Source organism: Trichosurus vulpecula, chromosome 3 (assembly GCF_011100635.1).
Source record: "Trichosurus vulpecula isolate mTriVul1 chromosome 3, mTriVul1.pri, whole genome shotgun sequence".
NCBI lineage: Eukaryota > Metazoa > Chordata > Mammalia > Diprotodontia > Phalangeridae > Trichosurus > Trichosurus vulpecula.
The window spans coordinates 200,450,694-200,478,613 of NC_050575.1; the positions used below are offsets into that span (position 1 = coordinate 200,450,694).

The 27,920-nt window shown below is 37.5% G+C and overlaps 1 protein-coding gene across 1 annotated transcript in view; it reads right to left on the reverse strand.

The window, feature by feature from the left end:
- The window catches only part of ARFGEF2 (ADP ribosylation factor guanine nucleotide exchange factor 2), a 112,864-nt gene that overhangs the window by 55,820 nt on the left and 29,124 nt on the right, over nt 1-27,920 (reverse strand). The window contains exons 4-11 of the mRNA XM_036752533.1: nt 24,099-24,245; nt 22,580-22,759; nt 21,289-21,523; nt 10,401-10,481; nt 9,678-9,826; nt 6,711-6,841; nt 5,926-6,160; nt 5,616-5,715 (exon numbers count right to left, since the gene is read on the reverse strand). Of these exons, the coding sequence (XP_036608428.1) occupies nt 5,616-5,715; nt 5,926-6,160; nt 6,711-6,841; nt 9,678-9,826; nt 10,401-10,481; nt 21,289-21,523; nt 22,580-22,759; nt 24,099-24,245 (1,258 nt within the window). The remainder of the gene's footprint in view (nt 1-5,615; nt 5,716-5,925; nt 6,161-6,710; nt 6,842-9,677; nt 9,827-10,400; nt 10,482-21,288; nt 21,524-22,579; nt 22,760-24,098; nt 24,246-27,920) is intronic.

The following is a 27,920-nucleotide window of genomic DNA, read 5'->3' on the forward strand; positions in this document are numbered from 1 at the left end:
GTGACTTGCCCAAGGTCACACAGCTAGTACATGTGTCACATGTCTGAAGCTGGATTTGAACTCAGGCCCTCCTGAGTACAAGGCCAGTGCTCTACTCACTGCACCACCAAGCAGCCCCTGCCTTTCTGTTTCAAGTGTGTCAACATATTGTTGAATTCTGGCTTCTAATCCATCTACTTCCATTTTATGGGTAAGCACATGTCATTCACATTCACAATTAAGATTAACTGTGTATTTCCCTCCATCCTATTATCTTCTATTTCTTTTTCTCTCTTTTTATCCTGTGCCTCCTCAAAATCCTATTTTGCTTCTAACCCCTGCCTCCCTTAATCTACCCTTCCCTTTGTCATCACCCCTTCACTCCCCCTTCCCCCAGCCTTCTCTCTTACACCCTTCCCCTCCTAAATCCCTTTTGAGTAAGTAACATATTTATACACAACTGAGTGTGTATACATCTTCTTCCTCCTTTGAATTAACTGCGGTAAGAGTGAGGTTCAAGAATTGCCTTCCAGTCCTCCCCATTTTCCTGTTTGTAAAAGCTCTTCCTTGCATGCACCTTTTTTATGTGAAAATTTTCCCCATTTCAGCCCTTACTTTCCACTTCTCCCAGCATCTCTCTTCCTCCCTCCCTTATTTTTGAAGATAATTCTAATATAATCAACAAGCACCCACGCCCTCTAGGTAAACTCCTTCTAACTGTCCTAACAATGACAAAGTTCTTAGGAGTTACACATATCATCTTCCCATACAGGTATATAAACAATTTAACTTTATTGAATCCCTTCTTGAGTCTTCCCTCTTTAGCTTTGAGTCTTGAGTCTTTTGTTGGAATGTCAAATTTTCTATTCAACTATGATCTTTTAATCTAGAATGGTTGAAAGTTCTCTATTTCATTAAATATCTGTTTTTTCCTTTGAAGGATTATATTCAGTTTTGCTGGGTAGCTAGCTGCTTTGCCTTCCATTAGTCTTTTTATATGGAAGCTGCTAAATCTTATATGATCCTGCCTGTCTCCATAATATTCGAGTTGTTTCTGGCTGCCTGAAATATTTTCTCCTTGACCTGAGAGCTCTGAAATTTGGCTACACTATTCTTGGGAGTTTTCATTTTGGGATCTCTTTCAGGAGGAGATTGGTAGACTCTTTTAATTTTAATTTTTCCCTCTTTATCTAAGATACCAAAGCAGTTTTCCTTGGTAATTTCTTGAAATATGATGTCCAGCCTCTTTCTTCAATCATGTCTTTCAGGTAGTCCAATAATTCTTAAATTATTTCTCCTTCTTTTATCCTGTTGTGCCCTTTTTACTTTGTGGCCCCCCCCCCGCCCCACCACTCCGCTACAATTGAACATGGAAATATTTGTGTGTATGTATATGCACACGCATACACATAGTTATTCATATACATACACATATATAAACATATACAGTCAAATGCATATATGTAGGACTGTACTATGTTTATTTCGTCTTGTCTGTTTCTCTGTAGCTGGGTGGTATTTTCTTAATATGTCAAAGTCTTTCCATAGTTTTCTAAATCCACCAGCTCACCATTTCCTACACCACAACCATATTCCAACCCAATCATATTCTATCTAGGAGACTGTCTATGAGAGTTTTTCCCCCAAATTTTTCTGCACTCCCTCTATTCTTGCTACATAGGTTTTTATTTATACAGGAAATTTTTAATTTAAAACAATCAAAATTATCCATTTTATACTTCAACGCTGCTCTCACCTTATATGGTTTAAGGTCTGATACTACTGAATGTAGTTCCTTCACATCTTTTCCCCCTAGTTTCCCTGAAATTCCTGACTCTCTGCTCTTCCAAATGAACCCTGTTTTTTTTCTGCCTTAATCAGATAATTTTTAAGTAATTTAACTGGATGGTATTACATAAATACATTAGGTAAAGCTGTCATTTTTTTATTACTCATACACAATAAATATTACTTCAATTATTTAGATCTGTTAGTATAAAAGGTGTTTTGAGTTTATATTCATATATTGTTTTTCACTACCCCCTGATTTTAGTACAAAAATTGGTTTATAACCTTTCATTGCATAAATGTTGCATGGTATAATTTTGTTCCTCACAATGCTTAAAAGGTAAACCGAGTGTCATATGGATACACGTTTATTTCTCATGTATTGTGAGCAACAAGCCTAGAATTCTCAGTGCATGTACACTGTTGGTATTATTTCTGAAAGCATGGTTTGTTTAGAGAACTGCAGTACTAACAGTATTGTCACTCAACCCAGTGAAAAGCCATAGGCACAAGGGGAGGCGGTGGACAGGTGTAGCTGTCAGGAGTAAGTCATGTGATATGGTAATGACTTGCATCTTCCCGAGCTAGCTAAACTGTAAAGTTCGTCTGCCAGTGATACAGTTTAGTACCAGATGATTTTTAAGTCGTAACAAAATTTCTTAAAAACTTCACATAATGGTTGCACCCCACTTTTTTTTGCAAAAAAAAAAAACAAAAAAAAAAACCTGACAAAATCTGTGACAATTATACAGTGAAATATGGTAGTTCTTGTCTTTGTTTTGGCAGGTATGCTCATACATACATACACACACACACACACACACACACACACACACATATTACTGTCTAGGTATTTTGCGTGGTCTAAAATTATTAATATGACTTACACACAGTATAGTTTCCCTATTTTTAGCTTTAACTTTGTCTGAGATCATGATCCCTTGCTTTTTTCATATAATAAATTCTACTCCTGACCTTTATTTTACATTAGTGTGTCCAATTCTGCTTTTTAAGGAGTTCTTTTCTTCAGTGAATTTCTGAACCCCTTTTACCATTAGGCCATTCTGTTTTTTAATGTGTTATTTTCTTAATTTTTTGGTGCCTCTTTTTCCAAACTATTAATTCTCTCTCTCTTTTTTTTTTTGGTTAATTCTCTTTTAATAATTTTTTTGCATCACTCATTTCTTTTCTCAATTTTTCCTCCACCACTCTTATCTCCTTCTTTAATGTTTCCAGGAATTCTTGTTGGGCTTGGGTCCAATTAACATTTTTCTTTGATGCTATTTTGGTAGATGTTTTCCCATTGTTGAATTCTTCTGATTTTACACCTTCCATTCTCCCCACCACTGTAGTTATTTATATGGTCAGAATCTTTTTTTGCCTTTTGCTCATTTTTCCAGCTTATTTCCTGACTTTGAATTTTATGTTAGAATTGGACTCTGTTTGCTTGGGGGTCGGTCACAGTCCCAAGCTTCAGGCTTTTACGTGCTACTGTTTTTAGAGCTAGTTCTGGTGGTCTCTAAGTTTTTGGTGCTTCCAAGGCAGTATGATCCTCAGAGAAGTATGGTCATTGGTCTTGGTCTACACTCCGGTCTTTACTCAGGAAGGGCCACTGTTCCCCTGCTGCTGCATGTTCTGGGATTCTTCTCTGCTGTGGTACTGTGAGCAGGCCCCTGCTCCTTGTGACTGACCCCCAGTGCTCCTTTCTGCCCTGGAACTGCAACCCAGAACTGCGTAGGGGCAATAGAGTTGCCAATCAGCATCAGCTGCAATCTCTTTCTGAGCAGCTGTATGACCCATGCACTGTCTCTGGGCTAGGAGCTCCTGCTGCTGCTGCATGTGTGCGCTCTGTACAGATCTCCACCCCATTGCTGTAGACTTCTTCTGCCCACCTCTTAAGCAGGGGTAGTGAACCTGTGGCCTTGAGGCCACATTAGGAGGGAAGCAGAAAATTGGGAAAGAATTTTTATAATCAGTGTCTCTGATGAAGGCCTCATCTCTAAAATATACAACAAAGTGAGTCAAATTTATAGGAATACAAGTCATTCTCCAATTGATAAATGGTCAAAGAAACAGGCAGTTTTCAGAGGAAGAAATTAAAGACATCTACAGTCATATGAAAAAATGCTCTAAATCACTATTGATTAGAGAGTCAGATAGGCTAACATGACAAAACCTTTTGGGTCCTTTGGTGCAGCCTTTTGACTGTTTTACAGAACAAATCCTTTTATTAAAGGGATTTGTTCTGTGAAGTTTGGATTTGGTCAAAGGGCCTCACCTGAGGACCTAGAGGGCCACATGTGGCCTTGAGGCTACATACAAGTTCCCTACAGCTGTTCTTAACTTTTCTTAGACTGGAAAAATATCTCACTCCAATTTTTTGTTGGGTCTGCCTCTTCAAAATGTGATTTGAGGCATTATTTTAACGTTGTTTGGAGGGGATTCCTGGAAAGTTTCAGCTGGGTGGCTGCCCCTAATCCTCCATCTTGTCTCTGCTCCCTCAATAAGCATTTCTAAGTACTTTACATTTATCAGGTCTTGTCATTTCTAAGTGCCTCCAATATGCTAGGCACTGAACTAGGCACTTCGAATACAAGGAAAAAAGTAAAACAAATCCCTATCCTTAAGGAGCTAACATTCTAAAAGGCAAGACAACAAGCACAAGATGACACAAAACAGATACAAAAACAGTCATGAGGTAATGTTGGAGAAAAAGATACTAACTGCAGTGAGGCCTCATACATTTGAGCTAATTCTTGATAGAAATGGGCATTTCAAGAGGTAGAGGGAGGAGGGAATGTATTCCAGGGATAGGGGACAGCCAGTGTAAAAACACATATATACATGGAAAAGTGTAAGTTAGAAATAGCAAGAAGGCCAGTACGGCTAGAAGGCAGAACTGTATAAAGGGACGTAATGTAAAGGAAGTTTAGAAAAAGCAAGTTAAGGGGAAAAGCTTGGGTCGAGCATCAAATGCCAAACAAAGGTATTTAAACTGAACCCTTAGAATACTAGGGAGTTACTCTCATTTACTGAGTAGGGAGGTGACATGTTAAAGACTTGTGCTTTAGGAAAAATCACTTTGGTAGCTATGTGGAAAACAGATAACAGTGGGAAGACATTTGAGACAGGAAGATCAATTAGGAGACGACCATGACAATCTGAGGGAAAGATGATAATGGGTTGAACTAGGATGGTGGTTGTGTGAAGAGAGTGAAGGGAATATATGAGACATATCATAGATATCAAAACACAAAAAGATTTGGTAATTGGTTAGCTATGTGGTATGAGTGAGAGTGGGGAGTCAAGTGTGCCTCTGAAGGTTGTGCATCTAAGTGATTAGAATGATTTTGTTCAACTTTATGGAAATATGGAAGTGATACTATGTGTATCACTAATTGAATAATTTTAGGCAACTCCTTTAACCTATGTAAGCCCCAATTTCCTCATTCAGAAAATGCATTAAGGGAAATTTCTGTTTTATCTACTGCAAAAAGCAGCGATTTGAATGAGGTATAGTTTGAGTGTTTTATTAATCCAAGGTGAGATTCTTCCTTAAGATAAAATAAAATGACATAAATCTAATATGGTACAACTCAAAGGTATTTACATACTCAAGGAAACAGGTTCACTTAGAAGGAAACACTTCCTTCAGCTCTCTTAGCACACTTTGTACCTCACTAGAGACATCCCTCTCTTTTGGTCCAAAGTAGCTGTACTGATGATTTAGAAACATGTCATATTTCACAGCCTTACTGATTAGTGTAGTTATCCCAGTACCTAGCACAGAGCTCATGGCATTACCCATAGCAGATGTTTGATAAATGACAGCTGAATGAATGAAATACCTGCACAAATCCTAGTCAGAGTCTGAATAACCATCCATTTGTGCTCAAAAGAACTTGTTGATGTTTCTAAAATGTTCAAGAAAATTTCTTTGAAAAATACCTGTATGAATGAAAACCAAAAGAAAAGATTTAACAGACAGGTAATAATTCAACACTTTGTGTAATTCTACCCCCAAAAGAATCTTTCTTCTTCTGGAAATACAAAGCTCCTTTTCCAAGTAATCTTGGTTTTTAAAGCCCTAGTTTCTAATTGTGACATGAGCAGTTCAAATGCTATCAACTAATTAAAGACAAAATTCAATGACGATACCTCAATCTGCATTTTCAAATGTGTCTTAAAGTTTGAAAGAAGTGTGAGAAAAATGGCAAGAGACAGCTCAAAAACATCAGGCACTGAAGAAACTCCGTTTTTGGATAACGCCACACAGAGGTATTGCTTGATTGCATTGATGAACATTTCATGGGTCCTGAAGACAGGACCAGCATTTTGCAACACTGAGAGAAGCAGCTGAAGGGAAACCACCTTTGAACGTAGCTCGTGAGATCTGAAGAGAAAAAATAAAATGCAGTCTTTAAAATATTGTTGCTCCTTAACACCTTCTAACAAGAATATTTATTTGTCCTCTATGTCACTGAGGGTATCTTTTCTGCAGGAGTCAGGAAGTCATGAGTTGAGTTCTATCCCTGACTTACTGTGCAAACTTGAGGCATGATGAGGTAAAGCAGATCTAGTCTCGAGTCTAGCTGCTTTCCCTCCTACCAGCTAGAAAAAAATCTAAATGTTTTCTTCTTCATCATCATGTTCAGCTCTGTTCTGCACCAGAGGAATTAAGAAGTTTTCTTTAAAAACTTTTGAGAAAGTTTAGCTTCAGTGGCTGTAGAAAAGGATAAGCCTAAGGGCTTAAATAAGAACCCATTAGGAAATACTACAATAATTATAAAAAGGTTCATAAACTGAAGACTTGGTGCTGAAATTTCCTGCAATGCAAAAAGCATCAAAATAGGATGACTACTACTTAATAACTTTCATTGCAGAAAACCATATATTCTTTCTGGAATGAGGTGGGGAAGATACATTCTGATAAACTTCCTTACTTGGGATCTGGGGGTCCTTCTCCTAGTGGCTTCATGGAGAGCTTGCAGAGGGACCTGAACACTAGAAAGGCATCTTTCTGCAGAATGTGAGAAAATTTAGCAGCCACTTGAGGTCCATGGGCATCTGATTCCTAACGTTAAAGAAAGACAAAAAACAGTCAAAATGATGGCTTTTAAAAAATTGTAAAATTAGGAATTTTACTTCTTCAAGAGTTGAAAACATCAAAAAACTTAATTATGCCCTTGAATTTGGATTTCAAGGGTGGAGGGAGTTACAGGAAGAATGAAAATAAAAACTATGTTTGGTTCAGAAGTTTGTACCAACAGACTTAACTAGCTCTATGACTCTAGGTAAGTCACTTAACCCCAACTGCCTCCCCAACCCTCCCAAAAAAGTTTGTACGAACAGGACTAAGCTTATTTTACAAACATAAACAGAATTAATTCAGAAACCAGGCAAGGTGAAGCAACACTCCAATAATCTCAGATGTTAAATCCCCTGGCTGTTTTTCTTAGGCCTCATCTTCCCCTCTTTAACTTTTTACACCACTGACATTCCCCCTCACCCTCGATATTTTGTCCTCCCTTGCCTTGTGAGACATTGATCTTTACTACCATGTGGCTCCTTTCATTGAGTTATCATTCATCTTCCAGAAGAAAGACAGAAGAGTCCCCAAGATTCTTTCCTGGGACTTTTTCTATCTCAACATTTTCTCCTCTGGTGGTCTCATTGATTCCCATGCATAAGTTACTGTCTCTACGCAGTTAATTTCCAAATCTATATTATCTAGCTCTAGTCTCTTTCCTGATATCCAATCCCATATCACCTGGCCAGCTGACCATTCTCACCTGGATAATCCATGAGTATCTCAAATTCAGCATGTCCAAAAGAGAATTATATTTCCTTCAAAATTGTTTCTCCTTTAAATTTATCAGTTTCTATTGAGAGCACCCCCATTCTTCTGGCCACCGAAGTTCGCAATCTGAGTCACCCTTGAATTTTACTCCTTCCTCACTTTCTACATCCTATGAGTTGTCAAGTCTTACTGATATATTGCCATAATCTCTCTCAAATTCATCCTCTTTTCTCTATGCCAGCCCCTACTCTAGGTCAGGTCCTCATCACTTCTCTCTCATGTGTACTGCTGCAAGAAACTCTCTGCTTGTCTCCAGCATGCCAGTTCATTCTCCCCAGAGGTACCAAAGTTGACTCCTTTGCTCAAAAATATTCAGTGGCTCCCTGTTGGCTCTAAAATAAAGTACAAAAAATATAGCAGCTCTTTCTGTGGTGGCAAGAAATGGAAATTGAGGGTATGCCCATCAACTGGGGAATGGCTGAACAAGTTGTGGTATATGAATACTACTGTGCTATAACAAACGATGAGCAGGCTGATTTCAGAACAACCTGGAAAGACTAACAAGAACTAATGCAAAGTTCTTGTAAATGGAACCAGGAGAACATTGTACACAAGAACAGCAATATCGTAAAATGTTCAACTATGAATGATTTAGCTATTCTCAGCACTACAATGATTTAGGACAATTCCAAAGGACTCATGATGAGAAATGCTATCTACATTCAGAGAAAGAACCAATGGAGTCTGAATGCAGATCAAAGCTTACTATTTTTCACTTTATTTTTTTCATGTTTTTTTCATAACACGATTAATATGGACATGTTTTACATGATTGCACACATATAACCTATATAAAATTGATTACCATGTTGGGAAGGAGATGAAGGAAGGAGAAAATATGGAGGTCAAAATTTTTAAAACATGAATGTTAAAAATTGTCTTTACATGTAATTGGGAAAAAATAAAATACTATTTTTAAAAAACAGAATAAAGTACAAACTCCTCAGGAGTCTGGAATTCAAAGCACTAACAATCTGGTTCCAACCTATCTTTCTTTATATTTTTGCTTTCATATACTTTGTTATGAAAAAAAATTGGTCTTGGTTCAGGTGTTCCCTGAACTTGGCATTCTACTTTCATACCTTTACAAAGGCTGTCTCCCCCCTGAAATGAGTTCCCTAATTTTCAACTTTTAGAAATCCTAACTACTGTTAAGGTATCATCTCCTAGATCAAGGCTGTCCAACCTGAGATTTTTATTGAAACAACAGACAATACATTTTGATTTGCCATTTTAGTGAGAGCTCTGTGGTAGCTTAGCTTCCTTTACTAAAGCATTTATGTAAATTTCTATGCTTGGAAGCGGGCCACATAAATCAGACTGCAGGCCTCATGTGGCCCACATTTTGGACGGCCCTGTTCCAGATAAAGCCTTCCCTAAATTTCCCAGCTGTTATTTTTCTCTCCCTCCTCAATTTACTTGGTCTTTACTTACTGCTGCACTTATGGTATATTTCAGTAGTATGTAAGGTCCCGGTAAAGGGACTGTTTTCTTTTTTGCATCTTGGACACTTAGCACAATGCCTTGTACAGAGTGGAGACTTTCTAGGGGTATAGAAAATGGAATTGAAACTACTAAACCTCATAATTATTATTTAGCTGAAATCCAACTGGAGCTTGATGTTTATTAGCTTATTTCGATTTCAATTTTATTTTGTATGCAAAAGCTTACATCAACTTAATGTATCCAATAAAGGTACTCCCTTCACCAACCTAGGGTATAAGCACACCCCAGTCTTAAAAGGCTGTAGTGAAAGTCGGAGGACAAAACAAATTTATCACCTGGTGGTCAAGCAGCTCAACTGGTCTTAAGATTAGAGTTATATAGCCCACGCCAGATGTGTCCTCAAAGTCTTTTCAACTTGGTAGAAGCTGTTAAAGTTAATGCCTACATCAATGGGACCTTCAAGACCCCAGGATCACCTGTGCTCTTTCAATGTCACACCATGTCATATGAGAACTACTTCAGAGGAAGTTTCATTAAAAAAGGTACACAAAAAAATTAAACTTGGCTTTACAAAACAGTTATCACCATATCAACAATCTCATACCAGATTATCAGCCGATGATAATGACTGCCTATCATCTGCAATTCCATTGGTTTGGGAGTTTTCATCAATTCCACTAGAAGTAAGGTCCTTGGTCTCCAATTCTCCCAGGACTCTCTCAGTTTCCAAAATACCATGTTTTCCTGTGGCTTCTTAAAATGGGAATACATAACAGCAAAATCAGTACTTGCAACTAAAAAAACCCACACAGAATCATTTTAAAGTTAAAAGGAATCAAAAAATCATCAAGTCTAGCCTTCTCAATTTACTGGTAAGGAAACAAGTCTAGAGTGAATGAGTGACTTATTTCAGGGTACACAGTGGGTTTAGTAGTCAAACTGGGACTAAGAGACTCCTTGTTACATAATCTAGAGGCTGTAATCCCTCCCCACACCTATCACTATCAGTGACTAACACCAGAAAACAGGAAAAACTCTGCAAGTGTCAAGATTAGAGGCACTTTACTTTAACAAATGGAAAGCCTTGTAACACCTAATGACATCCTTCAGACACTATCAAAATGGGTGATGGCTAGATACCTTATCACATAGATGGTCCTGTCTCAAACGTTAGTGTGATCAAAATTACTGATAAACAAGTTTGTAATTTTGGGGTTCAAAGGAAAAGGGTTTTTTTTTAACTTAAATGGAAAAAAAAAAGAAAAAAGCCTGCTCACACTAACATATATGTAAGACATTCATTTACCTTCTTTTTTTTTTCATTTACCTTTAACAGCAGATGTTACTACATCTTCTAAAATGCCCTTCACCACTTCATGAGCTCCTTCAATAGGGGTTTCCTCAGAACCTATGTGCCCAAAGATTTCCAGGAAAGATACAAGGGGGCAAAAAGATAAAGGACATTACCAATCTTTTTAAAGAAAGTCCTTAGTAGATAAAATGGATCAAGTGCTACAGAGAATATCACTTAAAGCATATACCTGCAAAATTCTACAATGCCATTTGAATATACTGCCTCTAAAACCTAAAAGTCACTAAATCATATCTATTCATATTCTATTGAATTTCCCCTTTTCTGTGATGTGTATATATTTAAATCTACATCCATCCATCCATCCATCTGCAGGGACATCCACACAGACACATACCTTAAATTTATAATGATTCATATTGTGGAAAATGGGGAAGGTATTTCAAGACTTTAGACTAGTTTTATTTTTCAAAAAGGAGAAGACGAATTCTTCAAATAGCCTGGTGAGTCTGACTTTCATTCCTCACAAAATTCTAGAAATGTATTAAATATTTTCTAGAAAATACATACTTTTTCATTCGTTCAACATGTGATTGAGAATGATTTATGAGTATTTAAGGGAACGGTGATCATTACAAGACAGTAAGTGCAACCAATTAAGCAGTAAGCACTTCTTAATCACATGCTGTAAATCAGACACAGTACTAGATGCTGAGGTCACCAAGACAAAAGGGAAAAGTCCTCAAAGAGCTTACATTTTAAAACAAAAGAGACAGCACATACAAAACACATACACTGCAGATATAAGGTAAACTTTAAGGAGTTAAAGGTTAAAAACACTAGCAGGTGGACGGGTCCAGGAAAGGTCTCTGGAAAAGGAGGACCTTGGGCGATCTTGAAGAAAATTAGCTTTAAGAAAACTTCCCTGTTGGATGTGGGGAATCAAGCGAGCTAAATTTCACTCTCAGCTCTGCCATTAATTAGAAGTTAAACCTTGAGCAATTTACTTCCCTTCTCCGAACCTCAGTTGCCTTACTACTAAAATAAGGAGACTGAGTTAACTCTAACATTCTATTATTTAGAGACTATAAGATGCTAATCAGGCAGGAAAGGGAAACACAGTCACTCCTCAACATTCTTGAGTTTGATTTTCAAAACTTCAAGCATTTGCATGATTTTATTAGCAACCTCATTTTCACTTTCGTATTGGCAACTGCACACATTCACGGCTACGCACAGTAGAGGAAAAAAAATGAGAAGCACAATGCGGGCAAGGTTGTAGAGCGGCTGGTATCCTAGGCACTTCACTGGTCTTATTTACCCTACAGTTGCAAAGAGCTCCCCATGCATTCGTTACATATTTTCATTGTTTGCCTTTAAAACTAGAATTTTGTGTTGCCATTATGCCCCCAAAGTGTAGTTTAAGTCCTCTGAGCTCTAACGCCAAGTATGCAAAGTCAGTAATGTAGTTTAGTGAAAAAAATAAAGGTATTTAGAAAAACTCTGTGCCAGAATGTCTGCAGTCACTGTCAACCTCAAGTTTGGTGTAAACAAATTAGCAAATTGTTATAGACACAAAAAGGAGGAAAGTATTCATAAAAGTGTTCATGAATCCATTACAGAAAGTGAATATTATCAGAATTCATTGTTTTGTTATAAAGAATTGTGTGCAGAAAAGCATATTTTCAGCACTCTCTAGCAAAAGAGCACAATTTTTTGGAGTTTGCAGGAATCCCCTATTTCCCCTAAGTTCAATGTGTCAACATTCACATTTTTAACCTTCACATAATTTTCTAGGCACCTTAACTGGTGCAAAAGTTGAGGATTGACTGTAGTGTCACAGAGACAAAAAGAAGATTCTTTAAAGGTCTTAATTTTAGGTCCAAATATCACACAAGTGAGTCACAAAGAAAAACAAGATTTCAAACTACCTAATTTTGTGTTAACTTAATCTAAAACCATACATATCTACTTTTTATCAACTTCAAAATATTTATTATCTGGTATGGAATGTTCTTTAAATTGAGCAAAAAGAAGTTAAGAATCCATGAATAAAGAAGTTGTTCCATTCAAAAGCCAGAGTAATAGCTGACAAGAATGGTAACATTAGCTCCCATTAGCTTAATTACTATCTTCATGAACATGGCTCCCACATACACATGTATATACTTTTAGCCCTCATGTCTTTCCTGAACTCCAGTCCCACATCAATAACTGCCTACTGAACATTTTGAACTGAATGTCCCATAGGCATCTCAAACTCCAAATGCCCAAAAAAGAACCCAAGTTCTCCAAAAATTCACTCCTACATTTTGAGAACTTCTCTATTACTGTCAAAAGCATTTAGCAGTTAGCACAGTGTTTGGCACATTGTACGCACCTTACAAATGTTTATTGATTAACTGACTGTCAGGTAACACTATCCTTCCATTAGCCCAGGTTTGCATCCTTAGGTGTCATACTACACTCCTCACCTTCCCTCAACCCACATATCCATTCAGTTGCCAAGTCTTGTCATCTCTTCATACACACTGCTGCACACACTGGACCTTATTTGATCTTTCAGCCTTAAGTCTCTCTCCACTCCAATCCATCATTTCTGCCATCAAAAGAATTTTCTTAAAGCACAGGTCTAATGGTATCACTCCCCACCCCTATACAAAAAACTTCAGTGGCTCTCTATTACCTCTTGAATCAAATATAAACTCCTCTGTTTGCCATTTAATGGAAACCTGGACCCATCTTACCCTTTCAGTCTATTACAGATCATTCAAATGTCACATATTCTAAAGTACAGACAAATCGGCTTCGTGCCCTATCTCCTACCTTCATGCCTCTGCAGTAGTTGTGCTTCATTCCTAGAATGCGTTCCCCTCTTCACCTCTGCCTCATGGAATTCCTGGCTTTCTTCAAGACCATCAAATAAATGGAGCCTTTCCCAGTTCCCCTAGACTAGAGGTTAGTGCCTTCCCCCAAAAAATAACCGTGTGTGTGTGTGTGTGTGTGTGTGTGTGTGTGTGTGTGAAAGAGAGAGAGACACACACACACACACACACACGTACACATATTATCTCCCACCAATAACATGTAAACTTTATGAGGTCAGGGACAGTTTTGCTTTTGGAATCCCAACAACTAATACAGTGCTAATATGTACTCAACAAATGCTTGTTGATTAAAAGAAAAGGAGCCAAGAAGCATTCCAAGCACAGTCAAGACGCCAAAAAAAAGTAAGTGACAACAGCATACTAAGTATATTAATAGTAGAAACAGTTAAGATGTATAAACTGAAAAGTGCTTTACATATATTATCTCCTTTGAGTCTCACAAAACACTGGCAGGTAGTACAAGTACAGTTATCCCTTCCACATCATGACTCTCCCTACCACGGTTTCGATATATCAAGTTGGCATAGGAAATTAAATGGGAATTTTTGGAGAAGTTTTGCGGCACCTATAGATGACATAGATTCTGACCAAATACTTAATCAGAATTTTACAGTAAGGTACTGTAAATACCCCATAAAAGAAAAAGAAAAAATTCAGACATCTTCTCTGGTATGAAGGGAGGGCCAAAAAATTTTATGTAGATTTTCCAGATCATGGGAAATGCTGCGCCCCTAACTCCTGAGGTGTGAAGGGGATAACTGTATCATAACTGCCATTCTATAGATGAAAAAGCCATGGCTCAGAGGAAGAAATGACTTGCCTAACACCACACAGTTTATTGGCAAGAGAACTCAGATAATAATAGGATCTTTTGATGTCAAGCACAATATTCTATTCTGTCCTTCTGGGTTTTGTTCCCTGAGAAAGATAGGTAATAAAATCAAATGAAAAGAGCCCTGGACTTGGACTTGGACTCAGGAGATCAGGGTTCAAAGTTCTAGTTCTGTTACTTGTTAGCAATATGACAACATATGAATCACTTCCCTTCTCTGGGTCTAAGATTTTTTCTTTGTAAAATGAGAGGTTATATTTAAATGTCTTCAATGCTTACCAAATAAAGTTTGAATCCTGAACCTCACATTCCTGGTCTTTTATACTCTGCTAGCCTTATGGACACGGCATTATTCTAAGAACTGAGCCAGGGGAGAAAGGAAAGAGCAGAAGACAAAAACAAAATCATCTCTGCCCTTAGAGGGCTCATATCCTGTTGGTGGGGCAGAATATGTCCACAGAGAAATGTAACTCAAAGAAAAGAGAAAATGGGATATGGAAGCAAACAAAATACTCTAGGAAAGAAGAAAGTTGGGAATGAAAGAGCACTAAGAACTAAGGGATATGAGGGAAGGAGTCATAGAAGAGGTGGCACTAGATCTAAACTCTGAGAGAGAACTTAAGAGACACAAGAAAAGGAGAGCTAGCTTGAAAGGGGGGGGGAAGACTGAAGTCTGACTTCTACCACTGACCCTTACTACTATGATCAGGCTTAAAACATCATCTCTCTAAGGCTTAGTTCACTTCCTGAATAATGCCTGTAGTACTGATTTTACCAGGCTGTCTGGAATAAAGTTCAAATGAGATAAAAGACACAAAGTGCTCTGCAAACTTTAAAATGCTATATTATTGTCATTAAGCCCATGGGGACAGTATGGAATAGTGAAAAGAATGCCAGATCTGGAAGCAGAGTTCCTGGGTTGGAATCTTAGCTTTGACACTGGCTCAAAGTCATAAAAGCAACAAGTCACAACCTTTTTGAGTCATATAAGACCACTAAGGTTAGGATTCTAGACAGGTAGTGATAAAGAGGGAGTGCATTATAGGGATAAGGGATGGCTTGTGCAGATGCATGGAGGTAGGAGATGGAATGCTGATTTCATAGAACAGCTAGTAGTTCAATTTGGCTAGAGTACAAGGAGAATGATTTGAAATGATGCTGGAAGGATAGATAAGAATCATTTAAAAAGGAGGTAAATATAACTATGGCTGGGAGAAAATTCTTTAAAAATAAAGTGATCAAAAAAGATAAAACAAACACTACATAAAGTTGTAAAACTTTTGCATAAGGACAACCAATGCAGCCAGAATAAAAAGAGAAGCTGCTAAGGAAAAACATCTTTGCAACAAATATATCTCACAAAAGTCTGATACCCAACATCTATGCCCATTATACATATATGGATGTATCTATTCCTTATATACGAACAAAAGTCATTCTTTATGAACAGGGAATTTTCAAAAAAGGAAATGAAAATCAACCATATCCAATCAATCAACAAGCATTTTATTAAGTGCTTACTATGTTTTTGGCACTGAGCTAAGTGCTGAGGATATTAAAAAAAAAAAGCAAAACCAAGCTCCTCCTCTCAAAGCAAATATAGTCTAACCATAGGAAAAAATGCTCCAAATCAATAAGAGAAATGCAAATTAAAACAACTTTAAGATTTCACATCATACCACATTAGCAAAGATGATGAAAATAGTAAATGTTAGAGGGGCTGGTTGAAAACAAGCACTCCAATGCTCTGTTGATAGAAGTATGAATTGATCCAATCAAACAATTTGGAATTATACTAGAAAAGTCATACATACCCTTTGATCCAAAGATAACACTATAAAGCGTATAGAAAAAGGAAATTTAAGACAGAGGAATCTGGAAATTAAGATAGAGAAATCTGGAAAAAAATTTGGAATTACAGTAGAAAAATCAGATATACTCTTTGAGCCACTGGTAACACTATTAACAGTGCTGCACAACCTGCAGTGGGCACGCCAAAGGATTTCAGACAGCTTGCAAAAAATATAAAGGAAAACATCCTTTGTATGTAGAGGAAATCCTTTGGCGTGCCACAAGCAGCCCATGGGCCACAGGTTATACAGGCCTGCTATTAGGCATATAAGAAAAAGAAGTTTAAGACAGAGGAAAAGGTCAGTTCTCACTTTATATAAAAGAATTCTGAAAGAAATCCACATTCAAAAAAAAAATGGTAACTTTACAGTACTGTGAGCTCTCTCTCTCTCTCTCTCTCTCTCTCTCTCTCTCTCTCTCTCTCTCTCTCTCGCTGTTGCGCGGGCCACCTCCCGCCCCCGCTTTGGCTTGGTGCTCCAAGACTCCCTACCCCTTACCAAAAAAACCCTCCAAGTGAAAGCAGAAGAATGGAGGCACAGAGAGAGTACCATTGGATTGGTGATGTGGCTTGAGACCTCCTGAACTGAGAGAGGAAATTTTTGCCCCACTCTACCCACCCTCCCATGTGTTCAGCCCCAACATGTTTGTCTGCTGTGTATCCATTTGCGCTCAGGTACTAAGTGTCTCTCTCTGCCCCCCAAGTGTTACCTGTCCTCTCTCTCTGTGTTTGTTTCTGGCCCCCACGTGCCTGCCCCACTGTGTGTTCTTCCTCTCACCTCCAGCCAGGCTGCTATGTGGTTGGCCCTGGCCCCAGTACCTCCTCCTATTCTCACTTCTCTGTTCCTCGCCTCCATGTGTCCTTGACACCGTATGCTGGCCTCCTCCCTTCCTGGGCTACTTCCTCCTTCCCTCTCTCCCTTCGACATGTGAGCAAATTCTCATTACAAAAAAATCACTTAACACAGAGGTCTATAGAAGCGATACACTTTTGTAAAGCAAGAACTGTCTGTATACAAAGATATTATATCACTTTTTATGGTAGCAAAGAACTTGAAGGAAAGTAGGTTCCAATCAATTTGGGAATGGCTAAACAAACTGTGGTTTGAATGTAATATTGTAATATAATATTACACTGATACAACTAAATATAATTATTATTACAATATTAAGAAATGCAGATATGAGGAACTCAGGAAAATGGTTTACACAATGACAACAAAAAGGTTAAGCAAAACGACTTTACTACAACAAAACTCTGGGCAATGGTCATTGTGACCTCAAAGAGCTGATAGTAAAGTATGCCTCTGGCCTCTTGTAGTAGCAATTTAGATTTTAAGATCTTTCCTACCCATTAATAGGTCATGTGACCTGCTTATGGCACAGGAAGCCTTTCTGTGTGGGGGAAGGAGTTTCCTGACAGGAAAAGGAAGTTATGTCACAGGAAATGCTGAGAGTGAGAGAGAGAGAGTGCGTGTGAGCACGAGCAGTTACGGCTGCTAATGGACACCCTCGTGATTTAGAACGCAACAGGCTGACTTAGCTGTACTGTGAGTTTGTTTTGGGGAGATCCCAGTGGGGGGGCTGGAGAGGTTTTGGGAAGGTGTGGCTCCAGGTTGTTTTACTGCTGTGGTAGACTGGATAAATGGCTCGTGGGACATGGTTCTCTGGTGCCTGAATAAATGGTTCACTTCTTCTGCCTTCCATGTGGACAGTCACGTACACTTTGTGAGACAGAACGATACAGGCATTTTGACAATTACCATCTACGTTGTTATTATCGCCTTACTGGTACACCTCTAGGGAGACAGGCAGACTAAAGGTGCAAAATGATGCAAAGGAGGCCTCTCTAGAGACCTTTGGGCCTGGAGTCAGGAAGACCTGAGTTCAAACCCAGTCTCGGACCTGAGCCATATGACTTTGGGAAAATTACTTAACCTCTGTTTGCCTAGGCTTCCTCAACTGTAAAGCAGGGATAATAATATAACCTACATCCTAGGGTTGTTGCAAAGGGGACAATATATGTAAAGAGCTTAGCTTAGTACTTGGAACATAGAAGGCACTATATAAATGCTAACTATTACTATTTTAGAAAATGGATAGTCATTGGCAAATGAAAGCAATGTGACAAAGTAGGTTTTTTGAAATTAAATTTAAATTTTTAAAAGTAAGAAAGAAATATAAGAGAGAGTCAGATTACAGAGGGCCTTAAAACATCTGGCTGAGACACTAAGAGACAACAGGGAATCACTGAAGGTTTTTAAGCAGATGAATAACTCAGTCAGACACAGACAATAGGAAAATCATTTTGGCATCTCTGTTAAAGATGGACTGGAGAGGTCACACAGGGACTAGTTTGTATGGGGGCGGTAATAAGAACTTGAAAGAGGAGGTGCTTCTGTGAAATGAGAGAAAGGAATGATTATGAGAAACACCATGTAAGCAAAATCAACAGGAAATGGATTGGATATAGAAGAGAAGGGAGACTCAAGGAGGACTCACGCTTAGGGTAACAGAAGAGAAGGATGATGTTTCTCACAACATAAATAAAGGAAACTCAGAGGAAGGGCAGGTTTAAGCAGAAAGATGAGGAATTACTTTAGACATATTAAGCTTGACATGCTAGTAGGAAATATAAATAAAAATGCTGCCTTAGAGCCTATTTCAGAATAAAAACTCCTGAGTGAATGATGGTCTGTTTACTGTACTCATAGCATGCTACAGAGTCTAGAGGTTGGCCCAGGAGAGTTAAGAGCTAAATCAGAAATTCAGGCCAAGAACTTTAACTTTGTGTAATGGCAAGCAAAGTGGTATTGTTCGCTGTTTTTTCTTTTGGAGTGCTTCTCAGCTCTAAGGCAATCAAGTGCCTTTGATTGAGTCTTTGATTGAATCAAGAGTCTTTGATGACCTCCTTAAGTCACAAGAGTTTGAGTCACATGGTTGTGACGCCCTCTGACCTTGAAGAAATGTGTACATATATTCAGAGGTCAGCATTTTGCTTTGGGGCTCACTCGTTGGATGAGCATTCCTGTGATTTTGCCAGATGAGACTCTGGGTAGCCGTTAAGGAGCCTCCTGGCTTTGAAAACACAGATGTTGGTGCTTCTCTCTCTGGTAACTATGTATGTATTGCTATAGTCAGAAAGAACACCTGTCTGCCGATTTGTGTCGTTTGCTCTGTTTATATAATTTTATATAATCTTTGTTTATATAATTTATATTAATTTGCTCTGTTTATATAATTTAGATATAAATTTGTATATGTAAATATATATATAAACATATATAAATATATAAATTACATAACATATAATTTATATAAATGTAATTTTTTTGTGTGTTTTCTTCTCTAAGTTCAGGGTGCTGACTTTTTCCCCTGAACTAAGTGAATGATAGATACATGAATGTTTAATTAAAATGAGATTGTAAACTGCTTAAAGTTGCTTTCCTTAGAAAAGCAGATCAAAGAACCTGTGCTAGAAGCCCTCCTGTGTGCTGGTATTGTTGGTCTTACACCTCCACAGCAGCTGCTAGTAACACTGGTGTTACGCTTTGACACCTTTTGTTCTTTGTGAACTCATGATCACCTACAGTGCGCCAACTGAATATGGGAATGTGTCTCAAGTTCAGTCAAAGTCCTGAAGAATTGGCCATATCTTTGAGAAAGGAACGAAGTCAACCACAAGATAAGTCAAACTCATTTTCCCTTTCTTCCTCCTTCACACCCCATCTACAATGCTCAAAGAATCCAAAGCACAGGTTAGGGAGTGGAATTAAAGGATATTCTTTGTAGCCACCTGAGGAATCAAAAGGGCTGGAGACAGCTAGGGATTGGGGTGGTGGGAAGTAGACCATGTATGTGTGATTAATTAGTAAAAGAGACTAAGAAGAAATAATCAGACAGGTAGGGGAGAGAATGTCCTGAAAACAAAGGAACAAAAAACATCAAGGAAGAAGAGGAAGTGGTCAACAGTATCAAGAACTGCAAAGGAAAGAAGGTGAGAGAGAATATGACTCTTAGGGATAGGGGCCTGTTTTTCATGTCCTTGGCTTTCCCATGAATCACTGCCCTGAAACCCCCTCAGAAGCTAGGAAAACCAACACACGTTAAACATGAGGATCTTTCCTATACAAAAAAGGGGAAAACTAGGAAGCCATTTATGTGAGCACTATCCACCCCAATCTCCTAATCCAATCTACTAAGGGCTCCATTGGCTATAAGGAATATAATCTTCAATAAATTTCATTTGGATGCTGAAGTTTTGTGTATGGTCTTCCCTAGCATGGATGCTGATTTATGACAGAACCACCCCTCTGGAGAAATGCCTGCCATAAAAAGTAGGAATTAAAATGGGTAGGAGAACTTGATCAATTATTCCATTCATTTTAAGGAAAGAATCCTATGAACATGAGAAATAGCACTGCTTCAAATTGGTGCCAAGAGGTATAACTGAGATGCCTGACAGTCCACCAGAGATTTGGGATTGTAGCTCAGGAAAGAAATTAGAGCTATATATACAAATTTCAAAATCGTCAATGCAGAGATAACTGAAGCCATGAGAACAAATGATATGATCCAAAGGAAGAAGTATGGAGAAAAAGAATACATACATTTAGATGGCAGGAGACAGATGACTATCTAGCAAAGAAAACTAAGAAAGAACAAGGAGATTGCTAAGAGAACTAGAAATGAAATGTATCATGAAAGCCAAGGGAACAAAAAGCACCCAAGAGAAGGAGGTATTTAATAGCATCAAGAAAAGCAGAGAGATCAAGGAGGAAAGCTTAAATGTAGTATTTAAGAAATCATTATACACCTTTAAGAACTTAATTTGATTAGAGAAATTGTAAAGGGTTGAGAAATAAGTACAAGGTCCAATTCAACCATCCTCTCTATGAAATCACTGATTCCCTCAGCCAAAAGGATTACATTCACCCTCGAACTTTTCATAAGCCTTTTGTATTACATTTACCTCTGTATATGCTCTATATTCTCCTTATCAGATTACAAGATTCTTGACAACAAGATTGTTTCATTTATCTGTGCATGGCATACTGACTTACACATTATAGGTGTAGGTATAGGAAATATAAATATTTCCCAAATTGACTGCCTAGGATTCCTCTAACATTTTAGGTTCCATGTTCTAAGTTCCCTTATGCCTCTAATTATGAAAAAGGGAAAGGTGTTGAGAACAAGGTCCAACAAAGGAAGCTCTATGGTGATATTTACCTGAATTCCAAGCAGTTTCACTCATTACTGTGATATCTCATTTTACCTTCAAGTACAAGGTTTCTTTTCAACACAATCAGAAAGAAGACAACCTGGGACTTACCTGACAAAGGAGGGCCTCCCTCTAGTTGAGCTTCTCCATTTTCTAACCTGTCTTCATGAGAGCCCCTCTGCTGGTGTTCACCATTTGTTAAGTCAGTTTTTTCAGGAGTTGATGTTTTGCTTGGTAGCTGGTTGTGCTTTAGCCGGTTTAACTTTGGGGATCCTGCCACAGTCTGAAGCACAGGAGACTGGGGTTTGGGATGAGTTGCTTTTTCTAATTCTCTGGCCTCCTGTAACTAAAAGCCAAATAAGAATAAGATGATTCAATCTAGATAATCTCCTCCTTCAAAAACCAGTTTGGATGTTACATCATCTTCCATGAAGCCTCTACCAACTGACGCACATATGTAGCTTGATACACTTTCTCCCTTGATATACTTTCTTCCTCATCTGAATTCAGAATTCTCTGCTCTTCTGCATTTATTTGAATTTGCATTCTATTGGCAACATAGTTCAACCAAAGACAGTAGGTACTTAATGTATTCAAAGAGAATTAAAGAATACATGCATGAAACAATAAGGAAAAAAAAGAAAAGCAGATACTTATCAACAGAAATAACAAAATGTAAGAGAAAATAAAACTTTCTCAATAATTCACAGATTTGCATTCCTCCAAATAAAATAGGTTTTTATGCAACATCCAGAGTAAAATGATTATGTGCTCTGAAGGAAAAGCAGGCAAAGAGTTCTGGGCCCAAGTGGAGCCAAAAGACTCCAAACCTTCATTCCACCACCTACTAGTGATACAACCTTCAGCTTGGAACTTAATGTCTTGGTCTCAGTAAAATGGGGATAACAACCTAGACCCCGCCTTCCTCACCAGGGAATTACAAATAAAGCAGTTTGTAAATGTGAATTATTACTATAATGACATTAAGGAAATATATCACAGCCTATCTTAGTTTCATCTGACTGGTTTCGGCAAAACCAAAAAAGTTTTTAAGAAAGTACAGAAAACCAAAAAAGAAGATCCTTCCTCCTCCCCCACTTACATCAAGGTAACTTTCCACTTTCCTCATTCCTTATAAAACCCTTTCACTGATACGAAAGAGAAGCAAAACAACTCAACACATCAGCCATGTTTAGAAATATATGGCTAATTTTCCATCTGTGTTCTACCAGCAGACACAGAGTTATCTGTATAAGGGAGAAATGATAGTGGTGCAACACACAAGGCCTGGCCATGCATGCAGGCTAAAATCAAACATTTTGGGGTCTGTTTACACACCCCCCCCCACACCCCCACATACACACCCCTTATCAACCCTCCAAATACGTAACTGACAACCTACCGCTTGGTTCTCCATTCGGGTAAAAATGACATTCAACATCTGAGTGAGAGTGGCCTTGGCAGTTGTCTGATTAATGAGATTTTTACTGGCCAGATAGATGTTGTAACATGTCCTAACTGTCTGAAGTATTGTGCCTTCATGAATTTCAATGTGTGGGGAAGTCACTGCAGTAAGAAGTGCCTAAAACAGAAAAGACACACATCTTCTACTGATTTATACTTTAGGGTCTCCCAAGGGTAAACCCCACTTCTTACCATTTTCATTTTTTTTGAGAAAAACTTAAGAAAAAGATAGTTAAGCAAACTTTAAAAGTACAATACACCTAGAATAAACTGTTTTCAATGACAATATTTAAGCTGCACTCATTAAATCCATTGTGACAAATTCATTTAGAATTATAAATTAAAATTTAACTGAACTTAAAGATAGCTGACTTTCTGATTGTTCACTTTTTTCACTGAACACAACATTAAGTGTTAAACCTTTCACCTAGAAGCTAAAATTTTATACAATGGAGCTAACTTATCAATCACAAAATAGGCACATCCCAGAGGAAGTTAGTTTCCCATTTTTCCACAATTGTTTCTTTAGTTTCTTGTTTAGGTTTACAACAGTCGTTTTTAAACTTTTTGTGCGGCATAGACTTCTTTGACAATCTGCTGAAAATTATGGACTTCTTGGGACAATCTTTAAATGTATAAAACATATAGGATTACCAAGGAAACTTATTATACTGAAATATATTACCAAAATATTTTTTGAAAAACATGTTCAAGTCCTCTAAGTTGAAAACCCCTGCTTCAGAAGAAGCATAACAGTTATCCTAGTACTAGACCTTTCCTTATAAAGCAAAAAAATGTAAGATTTAAGATATGGAACCTTAGCATACCAATCTCTGAATCTATTTGCAATCAACCACAGGTAGTAATGTCACATAGCAAACCATTCTGGCAGTAAAAATGGAGGGCAGGAAAATGGGGAATTACTAATAAGTGCCCCTTGAGAAATGGTAGATTGGAAAGCAAGTCCCTGAAGGGAAAAAGACAAGAGAAGCTGCCACATAATCCTTAATTCATAGGCCAATTGTAACTTGTACTAGTGGGGCTATTAAGTTTAAAAAAAAAAAAATCCTGGTTCCACTTTTCTCATTTAAATAAATTACCTTCCCTTTTGGACCTTACATAGTACTAATTTACACCTACTTTTATAATTTAATATTGTATATTATAATTATTCACATACATGTCTTAATATAAATTCCATGAGGGCTGCTATGTCTTTATGTAAACTTGGCTAATAAATGTTGTTGAATAACTGAACTGAATTGAATTGCACACTAAGAAATTGTAATGTTTAACAATTTAAAAGGGGCAGTGGTTTAAGTAATACTGAATTCTTCTGTTTCAGTTCAGTGCCTAATTTACTTTCTTCTAACTAATCCAACTACATGGTGAATTAAAATAAAAACTCTTAAGAACCAGTCACACCAAGCAGAAATAAACAAATAAATAAGTAATACCTTAATTATTTGTAACTGCACCCCTTCATCAGTCTGAGGGCCCTGGAAGCAATTGCAAACGGTTTCAACTATCCGGTCAATCAGGCGCTTTCCAGGGGCTCCACTGTCTGGAGCATTTCCAGTAATGTGCCCATATGCGATGAGTTTCTAAATGCAGAGAGAAGATACACACATATATACAAATATCTAAATCTATATCTATCTATAATAGAGAAATTTCTGCCTTTTCTAGACAGACACTGTGAAACACAGGACAACCAATGTTCAATGCCTTTAACTTCCATTTCTCATGAATCTTATTGAAATAGACACCAAGGGACAAGACTAGAATCTTTATCTTCTAAAATGTGGCAGCTCTGAGAAGATCAAATCTGCCCTGTTTTTGCCTGAATGACTAGAGTCTATTACCTTGATTGCCAAGGTAATATTACAACATAAATTCATTATGAAAAACACTGAAATTTGCATTAGGAAATTATTTATACAAAAGATGGTCTTTTAGAAATTGACTGCTTTTATCTGTAATACTTGGTCCTACAATGGCCTGGATTTCTCAATAAAGGACTACAAAAAAGGTATTTTGTTTGCTAAGTGCCCATTCACGCTTGTGACACTTCCACAGCCAATCCAATGAAGATAAATTTCTAATTCTATATAGTACAATACTGGACTGCAGCACCAAGTCCAGATAAATGATAAACTACAAAGTACTGAAATTTCTTTTTGACTCTCCCCTTGTTAAAGTCATGAAAATACCACTATTTGAAAAGAAGAAAGGATAATAGATTACTAAAGGGAAAACAGTAGAAAGTGATACTGCTGGAAGGAGCAATACCTTATCTGAGTAAGAGAGGAGGGTTCAAACCATGTGCTATTCAACTCCAATGCACTGGGATCTCCACGCTTTTGGGGTGTGTGTGTGTGTGTGTGTGTGTGTGTGTGTGTGTGTGTGTGTGGATGGAATGACTTTTCAACTCCATCTTGATACTGGACTTCTGTTGTTATAGCCTTAAAAAGCTAACCTTGGGCTTCATTAATAGTGGTACAGTGTCCAAAATAAGGATGCCACAACCACCACCCATGGTACTGTCTGGTTCTGTGCTCTGTACTTTAAAAAGGGCATTTACAAACTGTAGTTCATTTAAAAGAAGGCAACTAAGATGTGTCAGAATCTAGAAACAATACTATCCAAGGATGAGTTAAAGATTTGGAGATTATTAAGTTGAAGAAGAGAAAACTTAGGGCAGGACACAGTAACTGTCCTGTACAAGATGACTCATTAAATTTGCTCTGTTGGCTCTAGAAAGCAAACCAGGACCAATGAGCAGAAGTTATAAGGAGGCATGATGATGAAAACCTTTTATTCTAATGAAAAAAATTAAAACCGCAAAATGAACTGCCAATGGATTGACTCCACAACATCTCTCAATACGTCCCCTTCTTTCTATTCCCCCTAGTGGTGAGCTGTCCACTGCTTACAGTTTTCAGGCAGAGGCTTCATTAACAATATGGTGGATGGGATTCCTGACTATTCCCTCACTAAGATTTTGTGGATCTACTTGAGATATAATGATCCTTAATATGATCAAGAAAGGAATGAGTGATAGTTCTGTCCAAGTACACCAAATTTCCCCAAAACTTCTTTTTTGGCCTAAGCTGTCACTTTAAATTTCTTCTCATTAATTTTTTTTTTCAATTGACAAAATTTATTTTCCCTTCTTCACACCATTCCCCACACTGGGGAGGAGGGGACACACACGGACATACATGGACGGACACACACACACACGCAAAGTGTACATGTGAGTCCTTTTCCTTTCTTTGAAATCTCCTTGTGGTACAGAACAACTAGTAGTAGAGATGAGTCATAAGGTATGCATAGTTGGGTAACTTTCTGGGAATAGCTCCAAATTGCTTTCTGGAATGACTAGATCAATTCACAGTTCCACCAACATTGCAGCACAGCAGAGATGTCAAACACATGACCCACAACACTCCTGAGTGTGGCCTGAGTCAGATTAAAATGTAACTGAGAAATATCTGACAAAATAAATAAAATACAATAAAACACAGATAATATTAATATGTGGTTTTCTAAGTTAATATGCAGCCCACAGGGATCCTTACATATGGTCTAGTGGCTCCCACCTCTATTTGAGTTGGACACTCCTGCACCAGAATAAGCTGTTTTCCCACAGTTCCCTCAACATTTGTCATTTTCCTCTTTTGTCAGTTCTGCCAATCTGAGGGCTACGATGTGGAACCTGAGAGTTGCTTTGATTTGCATTTCAGTAATTATAAGTGATCTGAAACATTTTTTCATTTCATTTGGATTTATTTCCCTTGAGAAATTTGGATTTATTTCCCTTAAGAACTATTTGTTCATATCTTTAAATTATTTACCAACTGGAGCTCTTACTCTTAAAAATTTGAATCAGTCCATTATCTATCTTGGAAATGAAATCTTTTTCAGAAAAACTGCAGCAAAGATTTTTTCTAGGTAACTGTTTCCTCTTTAATCTTAGCTCTATCAGATTTGTTTGTGCAAAACCTTTTAAATGTTATGTAACCAAAATTTCCATTTTATCTTCTGTGGATCCTCTTTATTTCTTGTTTCACCATGAACTTTCCTTCTATCCATAGATCTGAAAGATACTTTGTTATTTTGATTTGTTTATGACATGACATTTCATATTTAACTCACATATCCATTTGGAGCTTATCTTGGAATATGGTGTTAGACTTGTCTATGCCTATTTTCCGTGCAATTACTTTGTAGTTTTCCCAGTAGTTTTTATCAAATAGATAGTTCTTACCCCAGTAGCTGGGATCTTTGGGTTTATCCAGTGCCCATTGGCTTCTGTATGCTGTATACCTAATTTGATCCACTGATTTACCTCTTTATTTCTTAAGCAGTTACCAAACAGTTTAGATGATTATTTACTTTGTAGGACAGTGTGAAACTCAGTACTTTTATGCCACTTTCCTTCCAATTTTTTTCATTATTTTTCTTGCATTGTTATTTCTTCTAGCTCTAGAAGATAATCCTTTGGAAGTACAATTGCTATGACACTAAATAAGTAAGTTAATTTAGTGTTGTCATTTTTATTATATTGGTTCAGACTACTCATGTACAATTAATATTTCTCCAATTATTTAGGTTTGTCTTCATTCTGTGAAGAGTTCTGTAGCTGTATTCATAAAGTTCTTGTGCATCTCTAGGTAGGTAGACTCCCAAGAATTTTATACTGTAATTACTTTAAATGAAATTTCTTTCCATCTCCTCCTGATAAGTTTTATTGGTATTATAAAAAATGCAGATGATTTATGATGTTTTACTTTATTTCTTTCAATATATTGACATTGTTTTAAATAATTTTTTAGTATATGCTCTCAGGATTTCTAAGCAAACCATGATAGCATCGGCAAAAAAAGTAATAATTTTCGTTCTTCTTTCCCTATGCTTATTCCCTCAACTTCTTCCTGACTTGTCGAGATAGCTAGCATTTCTTGCATTATGTCAAATAGTAATAGTGATAATGGACATCCTGCTTTACCCTCAATCTTAATGGAAAGGCTTCTATTTTATCCCCAGTACAGATAATGCTGGCCCTTCATTTTAGATAATGAGATATTTTTAAAGTGCTTAGCACAGGGGCTGGCAGACAGTAGGTGCTATATAAATGTTTATTAACTTCCCTTCCCCCCTACTCATCATATTAAAGAAAGATCCATTTATTCCTGTAAGTTCTAGCATTAACAGGAATGTGTGCTGTAGCTTGTCAAAAGTTTTGTCTCTATCTATTGATCATGATTTTTAAT